Source organism: Ranitomeya imitator, chromosome 1, assembly GCF_032444005.1.
Source record: "Ranitomeya imitator isolate aRanImi1 chromosome 1, aRanImi1.pri, whole genome shotgun sequence".
NCBI lineage: Eukaryota > Metazoa > Chordata > Amphibia > Anura > Dendrobatidae > Ranitomeya > Ranitomeya imitator.
The window spans coordinates 958,078,595-958,098,099 of NC_091282.1; the positions used below are offsets into that span (position 1 = coordinate 958,078,595).

Below are 19,505 nucleotides of genomic sequence, written 5' to 3' on the forward strand. Positions count from 1 at the left end.
ATAAAGGCCAGATTTGTGCAGTGTACGACTGATTGTTTTCCTATGGACAGACTGTCCCACCTCAGCTGTAGATCTCTGCAGTTCATCCAGAGTGATCATGGGCCTCTTGGCTGCATCTCTGATCAGTCTTCTCCTTGTGTGAGATGAAAGTATAAAGGGACGGCCGGGTCTTGGTAGATTTGAAGTGGTATGATACTCCTTCCATTTCAATATGATCGCTTGCACAGTGCTCCTTGGGATGTTTAAAGTTTTGGAAATCATTTTGTATCCAAATCCGGCTTTAAACTTCACCACAACAGTATCACGATCTTCCCTGCTGTGTTCCTTGGTCTTCATGATGCTCTCTGTGCTTCACACAGAACCCTGAGACTATCACAGAGCAGGTGCATTTATACGGAGACTTGATTACACACAGGTGGATTATATTTATCATCATTAGGCATTTAGGACAACATTGGATCATTCAGAGATCCACAATGAACTTCTGGAGTGAGTTGTTTGCTGCACTGAAAGTAAAGGGGCCGAATAATATTGCACGCCTCACTTTTCAGTTTTAGAATTTCAACAAAAATTTAAAATAACCAATAAATTTTGTTCAATTTCACAATTGTGTTCCACTTGTTGTTGATTCTTCACCAAAAATTTACATTTGGTATCTATGTTTGAAGCATGATATGTGTGAAAAGGTTGAAAAGTTCAAGGGGGCTGAATACTTTCACAAGGCACTGTATCCCAGTTTTTCTTATATGTAAATGAAATGTTCAGGACTATGGGCCGTACATAGATCTACATGAGAATCTGCCTCCAGAGATTATTTTACATGAAGGGGACTTACCAATGCTAGACATGTAACTAACACAGAACAGAAAAAGTGAACTTTGTTTTCTTGCAAACACATTTTTCATAGCTATCTGAGCTCTGCTGTATTACAATACTATTACAACCCTGTCTGTCATTGAGATGGAAGCTGAAGCTGAGAGGTATAATCACACATAGCTCTGCAGTGATATCAAGAGAGCAGAGAGTGGCCATTACACATTACGCTGGTAACTTCTTCATTTATAATAATCTCTGGAGGCAGATTATCATGCAGATCTGTGTTCAGCCTATAGCCTGGAACAGCTTATTTACGTATAGGAAAAATATTGATTTCTCAGGAATAAGACATCAGATAGCAGATATCAAGGTATCATGTTATTCCGCTTCCTGTAACCTTCATACCGATATAGACGACTTAGGAGGGTTGATCCTACTGGCAGATTCCCTGTAGCACACCAGGTGTTGGTGATGCAGTGAAAGGGGCTGGCTGCCAACCTCAGTTCATTAGCTAAGCCAACCCTCTTCTCTGTCTAAGTATCAGCTGTGATTGAGATATGGGCAGGCTTATCTAATGAACTATGCCAGACTGCCAGCCCCCTTGTCACTGACAGAGATAAGGAATGGGACCTCCCTGCCTGTGATGGAATGTGGTGGAACAAGACTTCGAAGATGATGCAGCATGTCAAGTTTAAATATATCAGTCACTTTCATGAATTTACAGCTGAAATTGCAGCTAAGTAGGAAAGGGTTGTGGAATGCCCTACCACAGAGGTAGTAATGGCAGACACTCTGACAGCTTTTAAAAAAGGTCTGGATGATATCCTTAATTCACATAACATTGTGGGATATTGCTAATTTAGTGACAAAATGTACAATTGGTGGAGAAAGGTTGATCTTGATGAACCTAGATCTTTTTCCAACCTACATAACAATGTAATTATGCCATATTTACAAACCATCCAACAACCACTTTAATGCTGGCACAAAGAAATGTGAAACATTCTGTATAGCATGGTCTTATGCCCAAACAGCCGGCAAGGCTGATCGAATCGCACAGAGAGGAATAGCCTTTAATCCCAATCTAGGATACATTCCTCCCCCAGCTGATAGAAATACTGTACCACAGGCCGCCATTGCCAACAGCTGGTAAATATCTTTGTTCTACAGAACAAAACTCTGACTGTCTCAAGGGAAGACATTCTCAAATTATAAAAAGGCTGTTAGAATTGCCATGAGATCCAGATACTTTAGACACTGATCTGGCCAACAGTCCATGTCACCAGCCTCGTGGTTCCTCCTAATGATAGACATCTCTGTATCTCACTTCTTATTGTTTTCTTCCCTTTCTGATTACTACAGCTCTAAGGCTGAGTTCTCATAGCATCTTTTCCTACGTTCAGTGGCCTTGTCAGGGCTTCTGTACAAATTTCCACGCAAAATGGGATTCAAGCGTATTTGCCGACAGGGGCCATCGATTACAATGATACAAACAGAGTCCCAGTGTGCTCGTTGTGCATCATTTTCATCCATATCCAGTATGTCTATTGGAGACGGACACCAAGACCTATAAAAAATGATGCACAACAGCATATAGTGACTCCATCTTTATAGTCAATGGCTCTATAGGCACATACACCCAAATCCTGTTTAGGTGGGGGATGGGGTTTCAGACAGAATCCCTGACAGGGCCACTGAATGTAGGAAAAAACTCTATGTGAACCCAGCATAAGCAATCGACTGCTCTTTAACAACACCATTACATTACAACAACATTCATATTGGCAAAGTTGTCACACACTAACATTATTAACATTACAGTTAAGGCGTCATTCAGACGATCAATGTTTGGTCAATGTCAGTTTTTACCATTAGAGTTTCATCAGTGATTTTCTCAAATAAAAAAGTAAATCCACAACAATGTTAAAAATGGATTGCACGCTGATGGCACATGGAGACAGTATGATGTCCAAGGCATTCACCAACTTATAGACTTATTTGGGTAATATTGATCTGTAACTCAGATCAAACATGGATATATATATCCATAATTTTTTGTGGACCACTTAGTCCACAAAAAAAATCACAGACGTCTGAACAGTCACATGGAACATAATGGGTACAAGTTCAATCCATGAATGTGACAAATAGGATATGTGCAAGAGTCACAGGTTTCTGAATGAGGCCTTGTATTCACATTTAAAGGCATTATCTTGATTTTTTTTGGTCGGGGACCACATTGTCACTATGGACTATACTAAAGGGCTACAATTAGATTTTGAACCTGCTGTATTCTTCCTAGTACTATTCTGGAGCTTAGCAATATGAGACATTATGCATTGCCCACCTGCCAAAAAGAACAACATTTCTGGCCACATTTTCAGCATGTACACTCCACAAGCGTAAAGTGCTTGTCCGGTCTAAAATGACCTCTGTTCAACTGCAGATTTAGGAATCCTCCCAACGCATGCCATTGTCTGCCATGGGAACGGCGGTCAAGTATGCGATGCGTATACTCCCGAGCAGAACCCAGGACAAGACGAGGCACGGACTTTCTTAATATGCTTGAATTGAGCAGGATCACGCCCACTAGACCGGTTCTGCCCAGAAGTATGCATATCACATACTTGAACATGCGTGTTCTGCGAGGATTCACAAGTCTGCAGTCACACAGACCAGGCCGGATAACCAATTTAAAGAGAGAGCCTTTAACATTTTCTGCATTATGGAGCATGCTGTTATGGAAATATCACATCACTTAGGTTAATTTGGCCTTTACTTTAGACACCAAATTTTATTATGGTGGGTTTGAAACCATATACTGTATAATGACTTGACTGTAAAAGCAGTTATTAGAAAACATGATATGATTGTGCATTTCTAAAACCTTGTGATCTCAAAAAGCTTGAGTTAAAGTAACACGTGTACTTTTGATTCTTATGAATTCACTATTAGCCCACCAGTCCAGAACACTGGACCACCACTAATGAGAAACTAGCAATCCTGAATCATATACATGATATTCAGCTCCTCCATGCCCTGGGATAAGGATTCAAGTTTGGATTGCTCCCTGTAGGCATGCAGTACTCTGACCTGGTTTCCAATGGTACAGAACCTGCATTTGTCATAGAATGTGAGCTGGGAAAGGGATACCTGAGCTGATAACCACATTGCATAGAAGGTGCAGACACTCTATTCCTTGGTAAGGTTGAAGAACTAGGTCTACTCCTATAGGCAGAAGCACTATTACTAGGTGGCAGAGTGGATGTGGACTTCCAAGCTGCTGGAGGCCCTGGTAAAGTCTTTCGACGGGCAGCAGACATTACATTGGCAGATATGGATTCATGAATTGTTTGTGGCAAGAATGCATCATCCACAAACCCTAATGGAGATTTAGCTGCTGCTTCCCACGGAGTTAACATCTTTCCTGGTGTTTCCGGTGTTGCTGCTGATTTTCCAAAGTAACCGTAACCAGGTGCAGGCTCAAAAAGTGATGGTGACAATTGAGAGCCAAATGGTTGTGAGCTGGCAGATGAAAAACTTCTGGTGGGGAAGGATACAGGTCTTCCTTCTTTTCCCTATAAAAAAGACACAGGTTATGCATTATTATTTATCCATGACTTCATCCTCATACATGGGCCTGATTGTGAATGGCAAATGACAAATAAACTATATAAAGTGGTGAAGGTCATCCGAAGAATAGGTGGCACATAACTATCAAATGCTCATCTTGTGCTCTTTCTTTTAACAGGAAAAATATATCTTTATACAGTGTTAGCCAGTAGATAGAAAAACTTTAATTTTTAATATTTTACCTTCCTAACACACATTCTGTCCAAATAAATAAAAACTATGCTAGAGTAAAACTTAACACATTAACGTTCTCAAAAGCTCATTCAGATGTCCGTACCATATGGACGTATGCTGTTCTGGTAAATATCAGATAAGCCACTGACCAATGAAAATCAATAGGGCTGCTCAATGAGAAAAATTGCAGCATGGATTATTCCCTTGCTGATATTGGATGAGTCTCACCCATTCAAGTTTATGGGTGTGCAAAAAAAGTTGGATCCCATACGAAACATTCGTATTGCGTCCGATATTTACAGATACATTACCATTATTAAAAAGGTTGTCCGCTACAAAGAAAACCCTTTCTCAATTACTATATTCCCCTATAGGAAATGAAAACAGCCTGTACTCACCTCCAGGGCCGGCACTAGTGCAGTTCCAACTATGTCAGCGCTGGATCTGCCAGTGCTTACGTGACATTGTTAAATGAGTCACGCAGCCAATCATTAATGAGCTGCTCGACTCTCAATTCTTATGATATAACTGGCATATTGAGGGAGTGAGAGAGCAGCCGCAGCACTGACTTCTTCTGGATTTCAGTTTTGTCCGAAATAAGTGAGAGTGAAGCAGCTCATCAGCAGCCACTGGCTGCAGGACTCACGTGACGTAATGTCACGTGAGCCCTGGGAGACATGGCACCGACAATGATGGAATGATGTAGTGGAGGTGAGAACAGGCTGGGTGTTTTCTTTCAAAGAGAATATAGTAATTGAGAAGGGGTTATCCGAGTAGATGGCAACATTACATAAGAAACTGCATTTGACCGTGTACATAATAAACTGTTGATGTATAAATGTGGATACCAAATGGATATCACTCGGACGTAAAATACAGACACACAAGTGGCACATGGATGTCTCACAGATGTACAATATGGACAGATGGATGGCACACAGATGACAATGTAGATGACAATCTGCATTTTCTGGATGAAAATCAATCAATTTTTTTTCATAGACCCCCTTATAAAGTACAAATACTTGACCTGAATAGTTTACTATGTATCTGAGAAGAATGGCCAGGGCCATAGTCGTGGCCTCCAGGCACATACAAAGAACCTACTTCTATGAGGGTACTTGCCTCTCTGTTATCCGCACTCTCCGGGTCTCCTCTGAACTGCTGCAGTCCCTTTGTGTACGATTGCACACAAATTGAGACACAGTCTTGCTTTAACTTCAAACACAAAACTTTACTTGCTTCTGTTCACAGCACATCCTTCTCAGTTACATTTACAGCATCAGGTTCCACACAGTCCACATCCTCCACTTTCCCTGCTTCTCCTCTTATGGCTTTCAGTACGTGCCTGGGTCCTACCGCCTCTCCCTGTACAAACTCACTGCGCTTGGGGGTTCCCTCAGCCGTTTTGCACTGGATCTGAGGGCATCAGCCCATGCATTAAGTTGCCACATAATGGAGCCACCTGTGTACCTGTACTGTCCTGGCCCTGCTTTCAGCCTTCATTTCAACACTGCTACAAACCCGCTGCTCAGCTCTATTTCTGGCCCAGTGGGACCTGGATGGCTGGGTCTTGTACTTCAACATTGCAGAGCTACTAGGTAGCCTGGGCTCTCGCGCCCTTCCAGCTACCTGGGCACCCCAGCCCCCACGGACTCTAACTAGTTAGCTGTTCCTACCTTATCCCAGCTAGCTCCTCCTATGACTAACTATTTATCATGTACCATCTTGTGGCCAAACTGAAGTATGGAACAGCAAACATTTAGAAGACACCATATACATCATTAAATTAACTTATTCTTACACAGTGAAGCAACCGGGATGTATTTAAAAGGATAGGGGTACATACCAGTCTTTGTGACCCCCTTACATATCTATAAAAACTTTATAGCAATTTTTAGATAAATCCAGGATACACATTGTGATCAATACTTTTTGCCCAAATGATATATGACATTAAAATCTACAAAATGCACAAAGGAAAAATACTGTTGCATGTATATTTTTATACTCTCAGTGACCTAATTAGTAAATTTACATACTGATGTGAAAAACTGGTTGACTAACTTGGGACCCAGTTAAAATGCTCATTATCTGCTCAGCATGAAACTGAGATGTGCTGCAGAGAGTAGCAGAGCAGGAAGTGCCACCGGCAGCATACACATGAGGCATAATGTAATTGCACTAAGAATTAATAGTCGTCTCGATAACAAAGGTCAAACCGAAGGTTAGAGGGGGTTTATTGAGTATGAAACATCCAAGAGCTCCTCTGTGTACTTCATTCCTAGAATATGATAATGCTGAATCATAGACTATAGCTTTTTAACTTAGTTTAGCGTGATGTGCCCATACTTATGCCATCTGGGATGATTTATACCCAATTATCCATAAAGTGCCACCTGATCAGGGTCAGATTACAGTATTTAATGCTTAATAGAGAACTATGGTATCTCCACAAGCTTGTGGCCACCACCAGTCCATGCTGAATGTATTGAAAGACAAGCTCTTTGTAGACTAAGACCTCATTCAAATGTCCACAAATTACATCAGTGATTTTCCATCAGCGTCTGTCTGCCAAAACCAGGAGTGGAACATACAGAGAAAAACTAGAATTGAAAGATTGACACCTGTTCTGTGTTTTCAGAGACACTTCAGTGATTTTTCATCAGTATCTGTATGCCAAAACCAGATGTCTGAATGAGCCCTTAGACTACACTCCCACAATGAGCTTTTGGTGAGTTTTTGACTTTGCAGACTTTTTACGCCAGTTCTTCACATATTATTTAAATCAGGTTACTTTCATTTTTTAACATGCGTTTTTATCCCGTTCTTGAAGCCGCATTTTTTGTCTCATTTTGTTTTTGTTTTTTTAAGTAAAACTGCTTTGTTTTTGATACTGGTATACCTCCTGGTATTTGGCTTTGACAATACTTTATTGATATACTAAGGTGCAGATTACATGCATTTTTGATGCATTTCCCCATCTAATGCAATTCTAGGGGGAAAAAACGTACAGAAAATTCAGCGTACCTACAAGAGAAATTAACATGTGGTGAATATCAAACACAAACCACAGTCAGTTTTCGCCGAGTACAATAAAAGCACAGTGATTTCAATAAATCCCATCGACTTTGCTGGATATAAGATACTGCGTTTTCATGCAGCAAAAATATGCAGCACCAAAAATTAATTGTGGGAACGAAGCGTTATAGTCTGTGGGGCTGTTCACATGTCCATGTTTTTTTGCAGACAGAGTGGTCTGCAAAAAATCAAAACGAGATTTACGTTATTGAGTCACGGATCAAAATTACCCATACAAGTCTATGAGAAAGCTGAAATAGACAAAAGAAACAAAAGGGCAGAATCTCTGTTTTTGATCATGTCAACGCCCCAAAAAATTGACTAAAAAGAGATCAGAAAGTTGAATGGATTCCAAAATGGTATAAATAAAAAGTACATCTCATGATCCCTTCACATGTCTGCTTAAAAAAAATATGCGTGAGATGGTCCATTTTTTTCTATCCGTGTTGTTTTCTACTGGCCGTTTGTGTGTACCAATCATGTGCCATCCATACGTACATGTGTATAAAGTGGTGAACGAGGGAAAGTATCTCTTTTATTTCTCTGTGTTTTGTGCATATATTATTTTCAGGTTTCCATTTGCTGGACTATGTTGAATTCAATTGACTACATTGGACCTGTGTGGGATTTTTTTTTAATAAAGTGGTGAACAAGGCAAAGTGTTGGGGAGTGTGTATTTAACCTTCGTCCGGCTGAGTAGGTACAATTGTAACTATTCCGTTTTAAAATTGCAATAACTTTTTTTTTTTCGAAAAGCCGTAGAGGGCTGAAATTTCGTGACATCTCTGCAGTTTTGGTCCAGAATATATTGGCCAAATTTTAATAAAATATATATGAAGGTACAATTGTACCTCTGCAGCCTGTTAACGTTGTAAGATTATGCAGCCTGACGAAGGTTAAGAACCAAGGCAAAGTGCCAGAATTGGAGCATCTCATGTGATGCACCACTTCTGGGGCGGCTTCGAGCTGGTATTTCTAGGCTGGGAAGAGCCCAATAACCAAGGGACCTTCCCAGCCTGATAATATCAGCTCTCAGCAGTCTGCTTTACCTTTGTTGGTTTCAAAAAATAGGGGGGCCTATGTAATTTTTTTTGTTTAATTATTATTTATTTGGCTTAATAGAAAGCTATACAAGCTATCTATCTATCTATCTATCTATCTATCTATCTATCTACAGTATCTATCTATCTATCTATCTATCTACAGTATCTACAGTATCTATCTATCTATCTATCTATCTATCTATCTATCTACAGTATCTATCTATTAATCTATCATTATCTTTGCACACCTTTAAGATTTAAAAATCAGTAATTTCTTGCATGTATTACATTGTCGTACGTGTCACACAGATGTCAAATGGATGTCATCCATGTGAGGTACATGTTTTACACAGACCCATAGACTTGTATGGGTCCGTGTGATTTGTGCTGCCGGTTAAAAACAGACATGTCTCCGAGTGATTCACATGGATACACGGTCCGTGTGAAAACACAGACATGCAAGCAGCACAGATTATAATGGGTGTGTGTATGTACGTGTCTCTGCTACAGGTGAAAACGGATGCCACACGTACCAGAAACCCAGACGTGTGAACGGGGCCTCATTTTGCAAAAAGACTAGCTTCCACAGAGCTCCTATCACAGAAAAATAAAAAAAGCTGTGGCTCTTAGACTATAGCAACTGAAGCCAAGTAACACCAATTAACACTAGACGGATGGACTGTAAGTGTGCTCTGTGGTACGGGGTTGTGGAAGAACTAGATCGTCTTCATTCTTTAGGTGGAAAGGTTAGAGAAACATAGAATATGTGCAAAAACCTGTGGAAAGAACAAGTTGAAGGCTTTTGTCTATTCTCTGTGCTAGCAATGTGTGACGTTCTACTTCAGACCATTGTAATCCGCCTAGCGAGTCTCAGCGATTATAATGGTATTCATCAATGCCAATAACAGTTGTATGTCAGCCGTCCACTCAGTGTGTACTGTGGGCTGTGGGGTCCCCTTTACCATAGGAATGTAGAACTGTAGGAATTTGCTTTGCTATGGAAGCATTTCTCCGAAAAGCTGGAGAAACAGGTGTCTGGCATCTAAGAACTTCCGCCCTTCATGGAGGTGAAACTTCCTAGAGGACAAGTGACCATAATCTCCAGGTTTCTGCAGAGTAAAGGAAGTGATAGAGCTAGGTAGTATTTTGCAAATGAGATACAGTTATGGGCGAAATTGTTGGCACCCTTGAAATTGTTTTGGAAAATGAAGAGTTTCTCACCGAAAATTACACTTGTTTATTTCCTTTGTGTGTATTGGAACAACACAAAAAAACTGATGAAAAAAGGCAAATTGGACACAAAACTCCAAAAATGGGCCGGACAAAATTGTTGGCACCCTCAACTTAATATTTGGTTGCACATTAGTGATGAGCGAACGTGCTCAGATAAGGTGTTATCCGACCATGCTCGGGTGCGAACCGAGTGTCTTAGGTGTGCCCGAATAATATGTTCGAGTCCCCACAGCTGCATGTCTCGTGGCTGTTGGATAATCGCAGAAATGCAGAGGTAGGGAATACCTAACAAACAGGTAATTTCTGCATGTGTTGTGGCTATCGAACAGCAGTGAGAGGTGAACATATTTTTCAACCAAGCGGAAGTCACTCGGTTAGGACCTAAGCATGCTCAGATCACACCTTATCCGAGCACGCTTGCTTATCACTATTGCATACCCTTTGGAATAAACAATTGCAATGGTAATATAATCATTGTATAATGGAAACCTGTGCAACATTAAACATATGTAAGGTTTTATATTATGTCTTCAAGAATGCCACCTTCCCGCAGGATTTACAAGGCATTAGGAGCTCTTCATTAGCCTGCTAATACCGTATTTAATGATCTCTACGATATATCTAAGCGCCATCTATGTGTTTAGAATCGATGATTTATCTTCCCTGCTCTCTGCCCGCTGTCAATCAGTGCTACAGCGTGCCGGGATCATGCCCACAGCAGCGTTACTTACATCCCTGTGTGTACAGGGGCATCCTATACATCATCCTTTTTCACCATTTATTACTTTGTGTGTTGTATTTAGTGCTACTACGATATGTTAATAAAATATTATTTTTTAACCTAATTACTCCTTTTTTCTCCAGTTTTTTCATTATTATATGGAGTTGGCTAATCTCTCTTTTTTTGAGGTTTTGTTTTGCGCAATTTTATGCATGGTGTTGTTACGATGTGGTTATCTGGTATTTATACTACATACAGGGAGGACTAGTGTGACACTTCTGTTACCTGTATGCCCATATTAATAGGTCTTATACAGTTGTGCTCAAAAGTTTACATACATTGGCAAGAGAACACACAGTAGTTTGACAATAAATGGCTTCACCCAACCACTAACCGCGAGTGGTGAAAAACGTTTGGTTATAGATTTGATTAAATCACCTTATATGAAAAAGTGGCAGGAGGAATTAAATATATGTTTAATCCCTGAGCAATGGGAAAATGCCATCCACTTTACCTACTCATCGAACATATGTATGACACTGCAGGAATCTTAAAAACCTGCCCGCCTGACACATGTGGCCCCTGGTGGCTCTCCTATGTGTGGGAGAAATTGCGGAGGATATGGAAACTTAGTCCACATGTTCTGGAAATGTCCAAGTGTAAAACCCTTGTGGAGGCAAGCCACAAAATTAATCAGTAAAATCCTAAAAGATAATATGACAATTTCTCCACCAATGGCCCTGCTATCACTAGAATTGGAAAACACTAGTTCAAGAGCAAGACCCATTATAATTCTGCTTTCCACTGGAAAAACCCCGGACTTCCAGCTTTCTCTGAAATCAGAGATCAAATTAATTTGCACAGAATCTACGAAGAAAAATTTGCTATTGCGAATAATTATTATGACAAATATGCTAAGAAATGGGCAAAATGGGTTGAAATATACCCTGGACTACTATCCTTATCCACTGGACTAAAAGAAAAGGTGTGTTATTGTTGTTGTTAACAAAGATCTATGTTATATGTATTGTATTATAACTGATTCAGTTTTAGGACGGAAAGTCCTCTACGTTTTTGTCCCTTCCCCATGTTGTGCGGGGTCTTTCCTTCCCTCCCCTTCCCTATTATCCCTGTCATCTTCCCCTTTCTTCCCCTATGTTAAAAGTTAATAAAAATTATTTGAAAGAGAAAAAGTTTTGGTGTTATCATTCATATTCTCTGAAAAAAGGCAAAGAAAGCTAAAATTCTGCCGGGGTATGTAAACTTTTGAGCACATCTGTATGTCATGGGGAGTGACAGATTCTCTGTAATTGGAATGCCCGCCAGGGCCATGGGGTACTCGGTACAGGGTCCGGTCGTTATTAAAGGGGTGGTCACGGTGGCGGAACCCGATCCGTGGCCCTGGACGCCCAAGTAAAAGGGACGGACTTTAAAGGGATTTGAATAAAGTTTGTAGAAATAGGAAATGTTCGTGACGCCACCTGTGGTACTTGGTCAGGGGTGACCGACACTGCTTAAAGGGGTCCTTTGGGGGGATAGTACTGCAGCAAAGATGGTATCGCTTCCCACACGTGAAGCTGGGTCCCCCAGGGCTCCCAGTGTGTTTGGGCAAGGATGGTGTTGTGCCGGAAATAAACAGAGGACACAGGGCTGCAGTCTCTTTACCTGTTTTACTGTTGGTAGACAGTCTCAGTCCAGGGTACCAGCAACAGGTGACAATGAAGTCCAGGCAGCCTGGAAACATATTGAACCCCTTTTGTCAAGTCAGATTGGGAGCCTTCCACTATGCACTGAAGATTAGTCCCTTGCTGCCTGTGGCTTCCTTACAAGGTTCTCTTTCTCTCCTGTCCTGGGACAGTACCTTTACGGTAGGCAACTCAAGCTGTTTCCTTGGGGTCTCTATTCATGGTGACTCCGGGCTCTGGCTGCTGCAGTACCTCAGGTGTAATGTGGACAAGTCACTTCCAATTTCCTGCCCTCCGGTTCTGCTGTGGGGCGTGTAGTTCCACACACTCTCGGGCTCCCTGTGCCTGGTTTCTGCGCTCTAGCTTAGAGGGAGTTCTCTCGCAGCTCTCCTCTAGCTCCTGACTTCTCCTGTGCTCCTTCACTGTTCCTTGTCTGCTCCAGACTACCTAACTCCTCCTCCAGACCAGGATGTATATAGGGAAGTTTCCCTGAAAACCGGCTTCAGAGCTCCCTCTTCTGGCCTGGAATCAGAAAGTGTTGCATGTAAGATTACTTGTCAAAGGGATCCTCCTCATCTGCAGCCAAGGCATCACCCTCCCGGAAAGGAAGGCAATACCACTGTGGTTCCCGAACTCCTGGGGTGCCACATAATACAAACCCCAAGCTTAACTCCCTGCTAATAGAAAGTACTGAATATACTATATCTGATACTGCTCTGCTCCTTGACTTTAGACTTGCAGAAAATTAGAACAAACTCACATGGCCGGATTATTTTTGATCGTATCATGTTGTGGCTGATGCTGGTCACCATGTTGCATTACACACTGTGCGTTTGTAGCATAACTACTGTCAGTAGGTTATCAGATCTGACATGCCATTAACGGAAAGATACTAAAAATGCACACAATAACACAAACTACAGATGATTTGTTTACAATGCAACAAAAAACAATAAAAGAGAAGTCTGAGAATATGTTAATGTATATTATTCCCAATACTTCTCATAGGTAAAGATGGTTAAATCCAAATTCGACGTCTCCTGATGGAAATTGCTTTTAGGTTTGGGAGCCAGGCAAAATCCTATTAGATGCGAACTATCAGGTAACATTTGGGGACATTGTGCGCAGCGGTTAATAACATTTCCTGTTGTCTGCTGCCACCTACTGTTCTTGCACTATATTGCTAGAGCACTGGAGTTTGAGAGGTTGTACTGATCATGCAGCCTATGGCTTCTGGACATGTATTCACTGTCTAGTCCATTATTCTGTTCCCTGTGGCTATAATGGGACAACACGAATGACAGGAGCCAAAGGGTACAAGGCTCTGAATACGCATGCAATCTTTTTTATTTTACCAATGTGTATTATTCAGAAGTAACTTCCGAATCATAAAGAAATTCATCGATCATTGTGACATATCATAATGATTGTGGTGGAAAGTACTTTAGTTATGTTACATATTGCTGTCATTAGTGTGATCAATGCAAAATGTATGTGCCCACAATATGTTTCCCCCCAAACAGTATGATGACCCCACAATCCATAATTTGATTCCAACATAGCCACTCACACACAGAATGTACCGTGCCTTCAGTGTCTCTCACATGCAATACCATCCCCCAATAGGCCACCCACTCATTATGATGCACCCAGTGCTCCCACACAAAAAATGTTACACCCAGGTTTCCCCAAAACGCAGTATGATGCCCTCACAGCCGTATCCCCACAAACACAAGTAGTATAATGTGTCCCTCAGAACATTCCACCAAACAGTATGATTATCTTGGTGCCCCCACACACAATATGATTCCCCCATTGTCTATCACAAACAGGATGACTGCTCTATAGCCACCCACACACAGGATGACGGCTCTATAGCCACCCACACACAGGATGACTGCTCTATAGCCACCCACACACAGGATGACGGCTCTATAGCCACCCACACACAGGATGACTGCTCTATAGCCACCCACACACAGGATGACTGCTCTATAGCCACCCACACACAGGATAATGGCTCTATAGCCACCCACACACAGGATGACTGCTCTATAGCCACCCACACACAGGACGACGGCTCTATAGCCACCCACACACAGGACGACGGCTCTATAGCCACCCACACACAGGATAATGGCTCTATAGCCACCCACACACAGGATGACTGCTCTATAGCCACCCACACACAGGATAATGGCTCTATAGCCACCCACACACAGGATGACTGCTCTATAGCCACCCACACACAGGACGACGGCTCTATAGCCACCCACACACAGGACGACGGCTCTATAGCCACCCACACCCAGGATAATGGCTCTATAGCCAACCACACCCAGGATGACTGCTCTATAGCCACCCACACACAAGATGACTGCTCTATAGCCACCCACGCACAGGATGACTGCTCTATAGCCACCCACGCACAGGATGACTGCTCTATAGCCACCCACACACAGGATAATGGCTCTATAGCCACCCACACACAGGATGACGGCTCTATAGCCACCCACACACAGGATGACTGCTCTATAGCCACCCACACACAGGATAATGGCTCTATAGCCAACCACACACAGGATGACTGCTCTATAGCCACCCACACACAGGATGACTGCTCTATAGCCACCCACACACAGGATAATGGCTCTATAGCCAACCACACACAGGATGACTGCTCTATAGCCACCCACACACAGGATGACTGCTCTATAGCCACCCACGCACAGGATGACTGCTCTATAGCCACCCACGCACAGGATGACTGCTCTATAGCCACCCACACACAGGACGACGGCTCTATAGCCACCCACACACAGGATGACGGCTCTATAGCCACCCACACACAGGATGACTGCTCTATAGCCACCCACACACAGGATAATGGCTCTATAGCCAACCACACACAGGATGACTGCTCTATAGCCACCCACACACAGGATGACGGCTCTATAGCCATCCACACACAGGATGACTGCTCTATAGCCACCCACACACAGGATGACAGCTCTATAGCCACCCACACACAGGATGATGACTCTATAGCCACCCACACACAGGATGACTGCTCTGTAGCCACCCACACACAGGATGACAGCTCTATAGCCACCCACACACAGGATGACAGCTCTATAGCCACACACAAACAGAATGATGGCTCTATAGCCACCCACACACAGGATGACGGCTCTATAGCCACCCACACACAGTATGAAGGCTCTTAAACCACCTACCCACAGCATGACTGCTCTATAGCCACCCACACACACACACAGGATGACTGCTCTATAGACACCCATACACAGGATGACGGCTCTATAGCCACCCACACACAGGATGACTGCTCTATAGTCACCCACACACAGGATGATGGCTCTATAGCCACCCACACACAGTATGATGGCTCTATAGCCACCCACACACAGGATGACTGCTCTATAGCCTCCCACACACAGGATGACGGCTCTATAGCCACCCACACACAGGATGACGGTTCTATAGCCACTCACACACAGGATGACTGCTCTATAGCCACCCACACACAGGATAATGGCTCTGTAGCCACCCACACACAGGATGACTGCTCTATAGCCATCTACAAACAGGATCACAACTCTATAGCCACCCACACACAGGACGACGGCTCTATAGCCACCCACACACAGGATGACGGCTCTATAGCCACCCACACACAGGATGACTGCTCTATAGCCACCCACACACAGGATGACTGCTCTGTAGCCACCCACACACAGGATGACTGCTCTATAGCCACCCACACACAGGGTGACTGCTCTATAGCCACCCACACACAGGATAATGGCTCTATAGCCACCCACACACAGGATAATGGCTCTATAGCCACCCACACACAGGATAATGGCTCTATAGCCAACCACACACAGGATGACTGCTCTATAGCCACCTACACACAGGATGACTGCTCTATAGCCACCCACACACAGGATAATGGCTCTATAGCCAACCACACACAGGATGACACCTCTATAGCCACCCACACACAGGATGACGGCTCTATAGCCACCCACACACAGGATGACAGCTCTATAGCCACACACAAACAGAATGATGGCTCTATAGCCACACACACACAGGATGACGGCTCTATAGCCACCCACACACAGTATGACGGCTCTATAGCCACCTAGACAAAGGATGAAGGCTCTTAAACCACCTACCCACAGCATGACTGCTCTATAGCCACCCACACACAGGATGACTGCTCTATAGCCACCCACACACAGGATGACGGCTCTATAGCCACCCACACACAGGATGACTGCTCTATAGTCACCCACACACAGGATGACTGCTCTATAGCCACCCACACACAGGATAATGGCTCTATAGCCACCCACACACAGGATGACTGCTCTATAGCCACCCACACACAGGATGACTGCTCTATAGCCACCCACACACGGGATGACTGCTCTATAGCTACCCACAGACAGTGTGACAGCTCTTTAGCCACCCACACACAGGATGACGGCTCTTTAGCCACCCACACACAGGATGACAGCTCTATAGCCACCCACACACAGTATGATGGCTCTTTAGCCACCCACACACAGGATGACGGCTCTTTAGCTACCCACACACAGGATGACAGCTCTATAGCCACCCACACACAGTATGATGGCTCTTTAGCCACCCACACACAGGATGACGGTTCTTTAGCTACCCACACACAGGATGACAGCTCTTTAGCCACCCACACACAGGATGACAGCTCTATAGCCACCCAAACACAGTATGATGGCTCTATAGCCACCCACACACAGGATGACGGCTCTATAGCAACCCACACACAGGGTGACGGCTCTGTAGCCACCCACACACAGGATGATGTATCTATAGCCACCCACACACGGGATGACAGCTCTATAGCCACCCACACACACAGTATGACGGCTCTATAGCCACTCACACACAGGATGATGGCTCTGTAGCCACCCACACACACAGGATGATGGCTCTATAGCCACCCACACACACAGTATGAAGGCTCTATAGCCACTCACACACAGGATGATGGCTCTGTAGCCACCCACACACAGTATGATGGCTCTATAGCCACCCACACACAGTATGAAGGCTCTATAGCCACCCACACACAGTATGACGGCTCTTTAGCCACCCACACACAGTATGACGGCTCTATAGCCACCCACACACAAGATGACGGCTCTGTAGCCACCCACACACAGGATGACTGCTCTATAGCCACCCACACTCAGGATGACGGCTCCATAGCCACCCACACACAATATGACGGCTCTTTAGCCACATACACACACAATATGATGGCTCTATAGCCACCCACACACAGGATGACAGCTCTATAGCCACCCACACACAGTATGATGGCTCTTTAGCTACACACACAGAGCGATGGCTCTATAGCCACCCACACACAGGATGACTGCTCTACAGGCCCGGATTAAGGGGGGGGCCCAAGGGGCCCGGGCCCTGGGCCACCCACCAAGCAGGGGCCTCCCACCAATATAGGGATAAATATCTCAAAACATGTAAAATACACGTCTCTTTGCTGTGAACCGTTTCTAATGATAACATTTAACAAAAGATAAACTATTGAAGTGTAGGGACCTGGCTACGGTCCTACATCTCAGTGGCTGGCACAGAGCCGCAGAATCATGGCACCTGACCTGCGTCAGCATCCACTGACCTGGCTGGCCTAGCCAGGCCTCCTTAGTACCCTCCCGGTACCTAATGCTTAGCTTATGGCATGCGGCAGCCTTCTCCGATCCCAACAGAAGCTTCTAGGCGCTACATATTCAGCTATATGGTCGCTCCCTCAGATTAGATCAGATGAGAGTTTGTTCAGCTACCTTCAAGGAAGGAGGCGGAGCCTCGATGTTGGCGTGAGAAGAGGTTTATCCACTGGGAGCGCGGCAGGACTTCACTCTGGATCTTCAGTCACTAAAGATCCAGAAGTGAAGTGGTTCAGTCATCAGTGTCGCGTGTTGGGTGAGTATGATCTCTGTCTGTCTATCTGTGTATCTTTCTTGCAGCTCCTGTCCTACACAGTACCATACTGTATATATAGGTCCACACTATATCCTGCATTACAGTGTATCTGTGTATACTGTATGTACAGTGCCTTGCGAAAGTATTCGGCCCCCTGGAACTGTTCAAACTTTTCCCACATATCATGCTTCAAACATAAAGATACCAAATGGAAATTTTTGGTGAAGAATCAACAACAAGTGGAACACAATTGTGAAGTTGAACGAAATGTATTGGTTATTTGAAATTTTTGTGGAAATTCAAAAACTGAAAAGTGGGGCGTGCAATATTATTCGGCCCCTTTACTTTCAGTTCAGCAAACTCACTCCAGAAGTTCATTGTGGATCTCTGAATGATCCAATGTTGTCCTAAATGCCTAATGATCATAAATATAATCCACTTGTGTGTAACCAAGTCTCCGTATAAATGCACCTGCTCTGTGATAGTCTCAGGGTTCTGTTTGAAGCACAGAGAGCATCATGAAGACCAAGGAACACAACAGACAGGCCCATGATACTATTGTGGAGAAGTTTAAAGCCGGATTTGGATACAAAATGATTTCCAAAACTTTAAACATCCCAAGGAGCACTGTGCAAGCGATCATATTGAAATGGAAGGAGAATCATACCACTGCAAATCTACCAAGAACTGGCCATCCCTCTAAACTTTCATCTCAAACAAGGAGAAGACTGATCAGAGATGCAGCCAAGAGGCCCATGATCACTCTGGATGAACTGCAGAGATCTACAGCTGAGGTGGGACAGTCTGTCCATAGGACAACAGTCAGTCGTACACTGCACAAATATGGCCTTTATGGAAGAGTGGCAAGAAGAAAGCCATTTTTCAAAGATATCCATAAAAAGTGTCGTTTAAAGTTTGCAACAAGCCACCTTGGAGACACTCCATACATATCGAAGAAGGTGCTCTGGTCAGATGAAACCAAAATCAAACTTTTTGCCAACAATGCCAAACAATATGTTTGGCGTAAAGGCAACACAGCTCATCAACCTGAACACACCATCCCCGATGTCAAACATGGTGGTGGAAACATCATGGTTTGGGCCT

The 19,505-nt window shown here is 43.7% G+C and overlaps 1 protein-coding gene across 1 annotated transcript in view; it reads right to left on the reverse strand.

Moving 5' to 3' along the window:
• Positions 1–3,041: 3,041 nt before the first annotated feature.
• SYNPO2 (synaptopodin 2) overlaps positions 3,042–19,505 on the reverse strand; it is a 353,426-nt gene continuing 336,962 nt past the window's right edge. Inside the window, exon 5 of the mRNA XM_069743750.1 lies at positions 3,042–4,394. Within this exon, the coding sequence (XP_069599851.1) occupies positions 3,840–4,394 (555 nt within the window). The 3' untranslated portion in view covers positions 3,042–3,839. The remainder of the gene's footprint in view (positions 4,395–19,505) is intronic.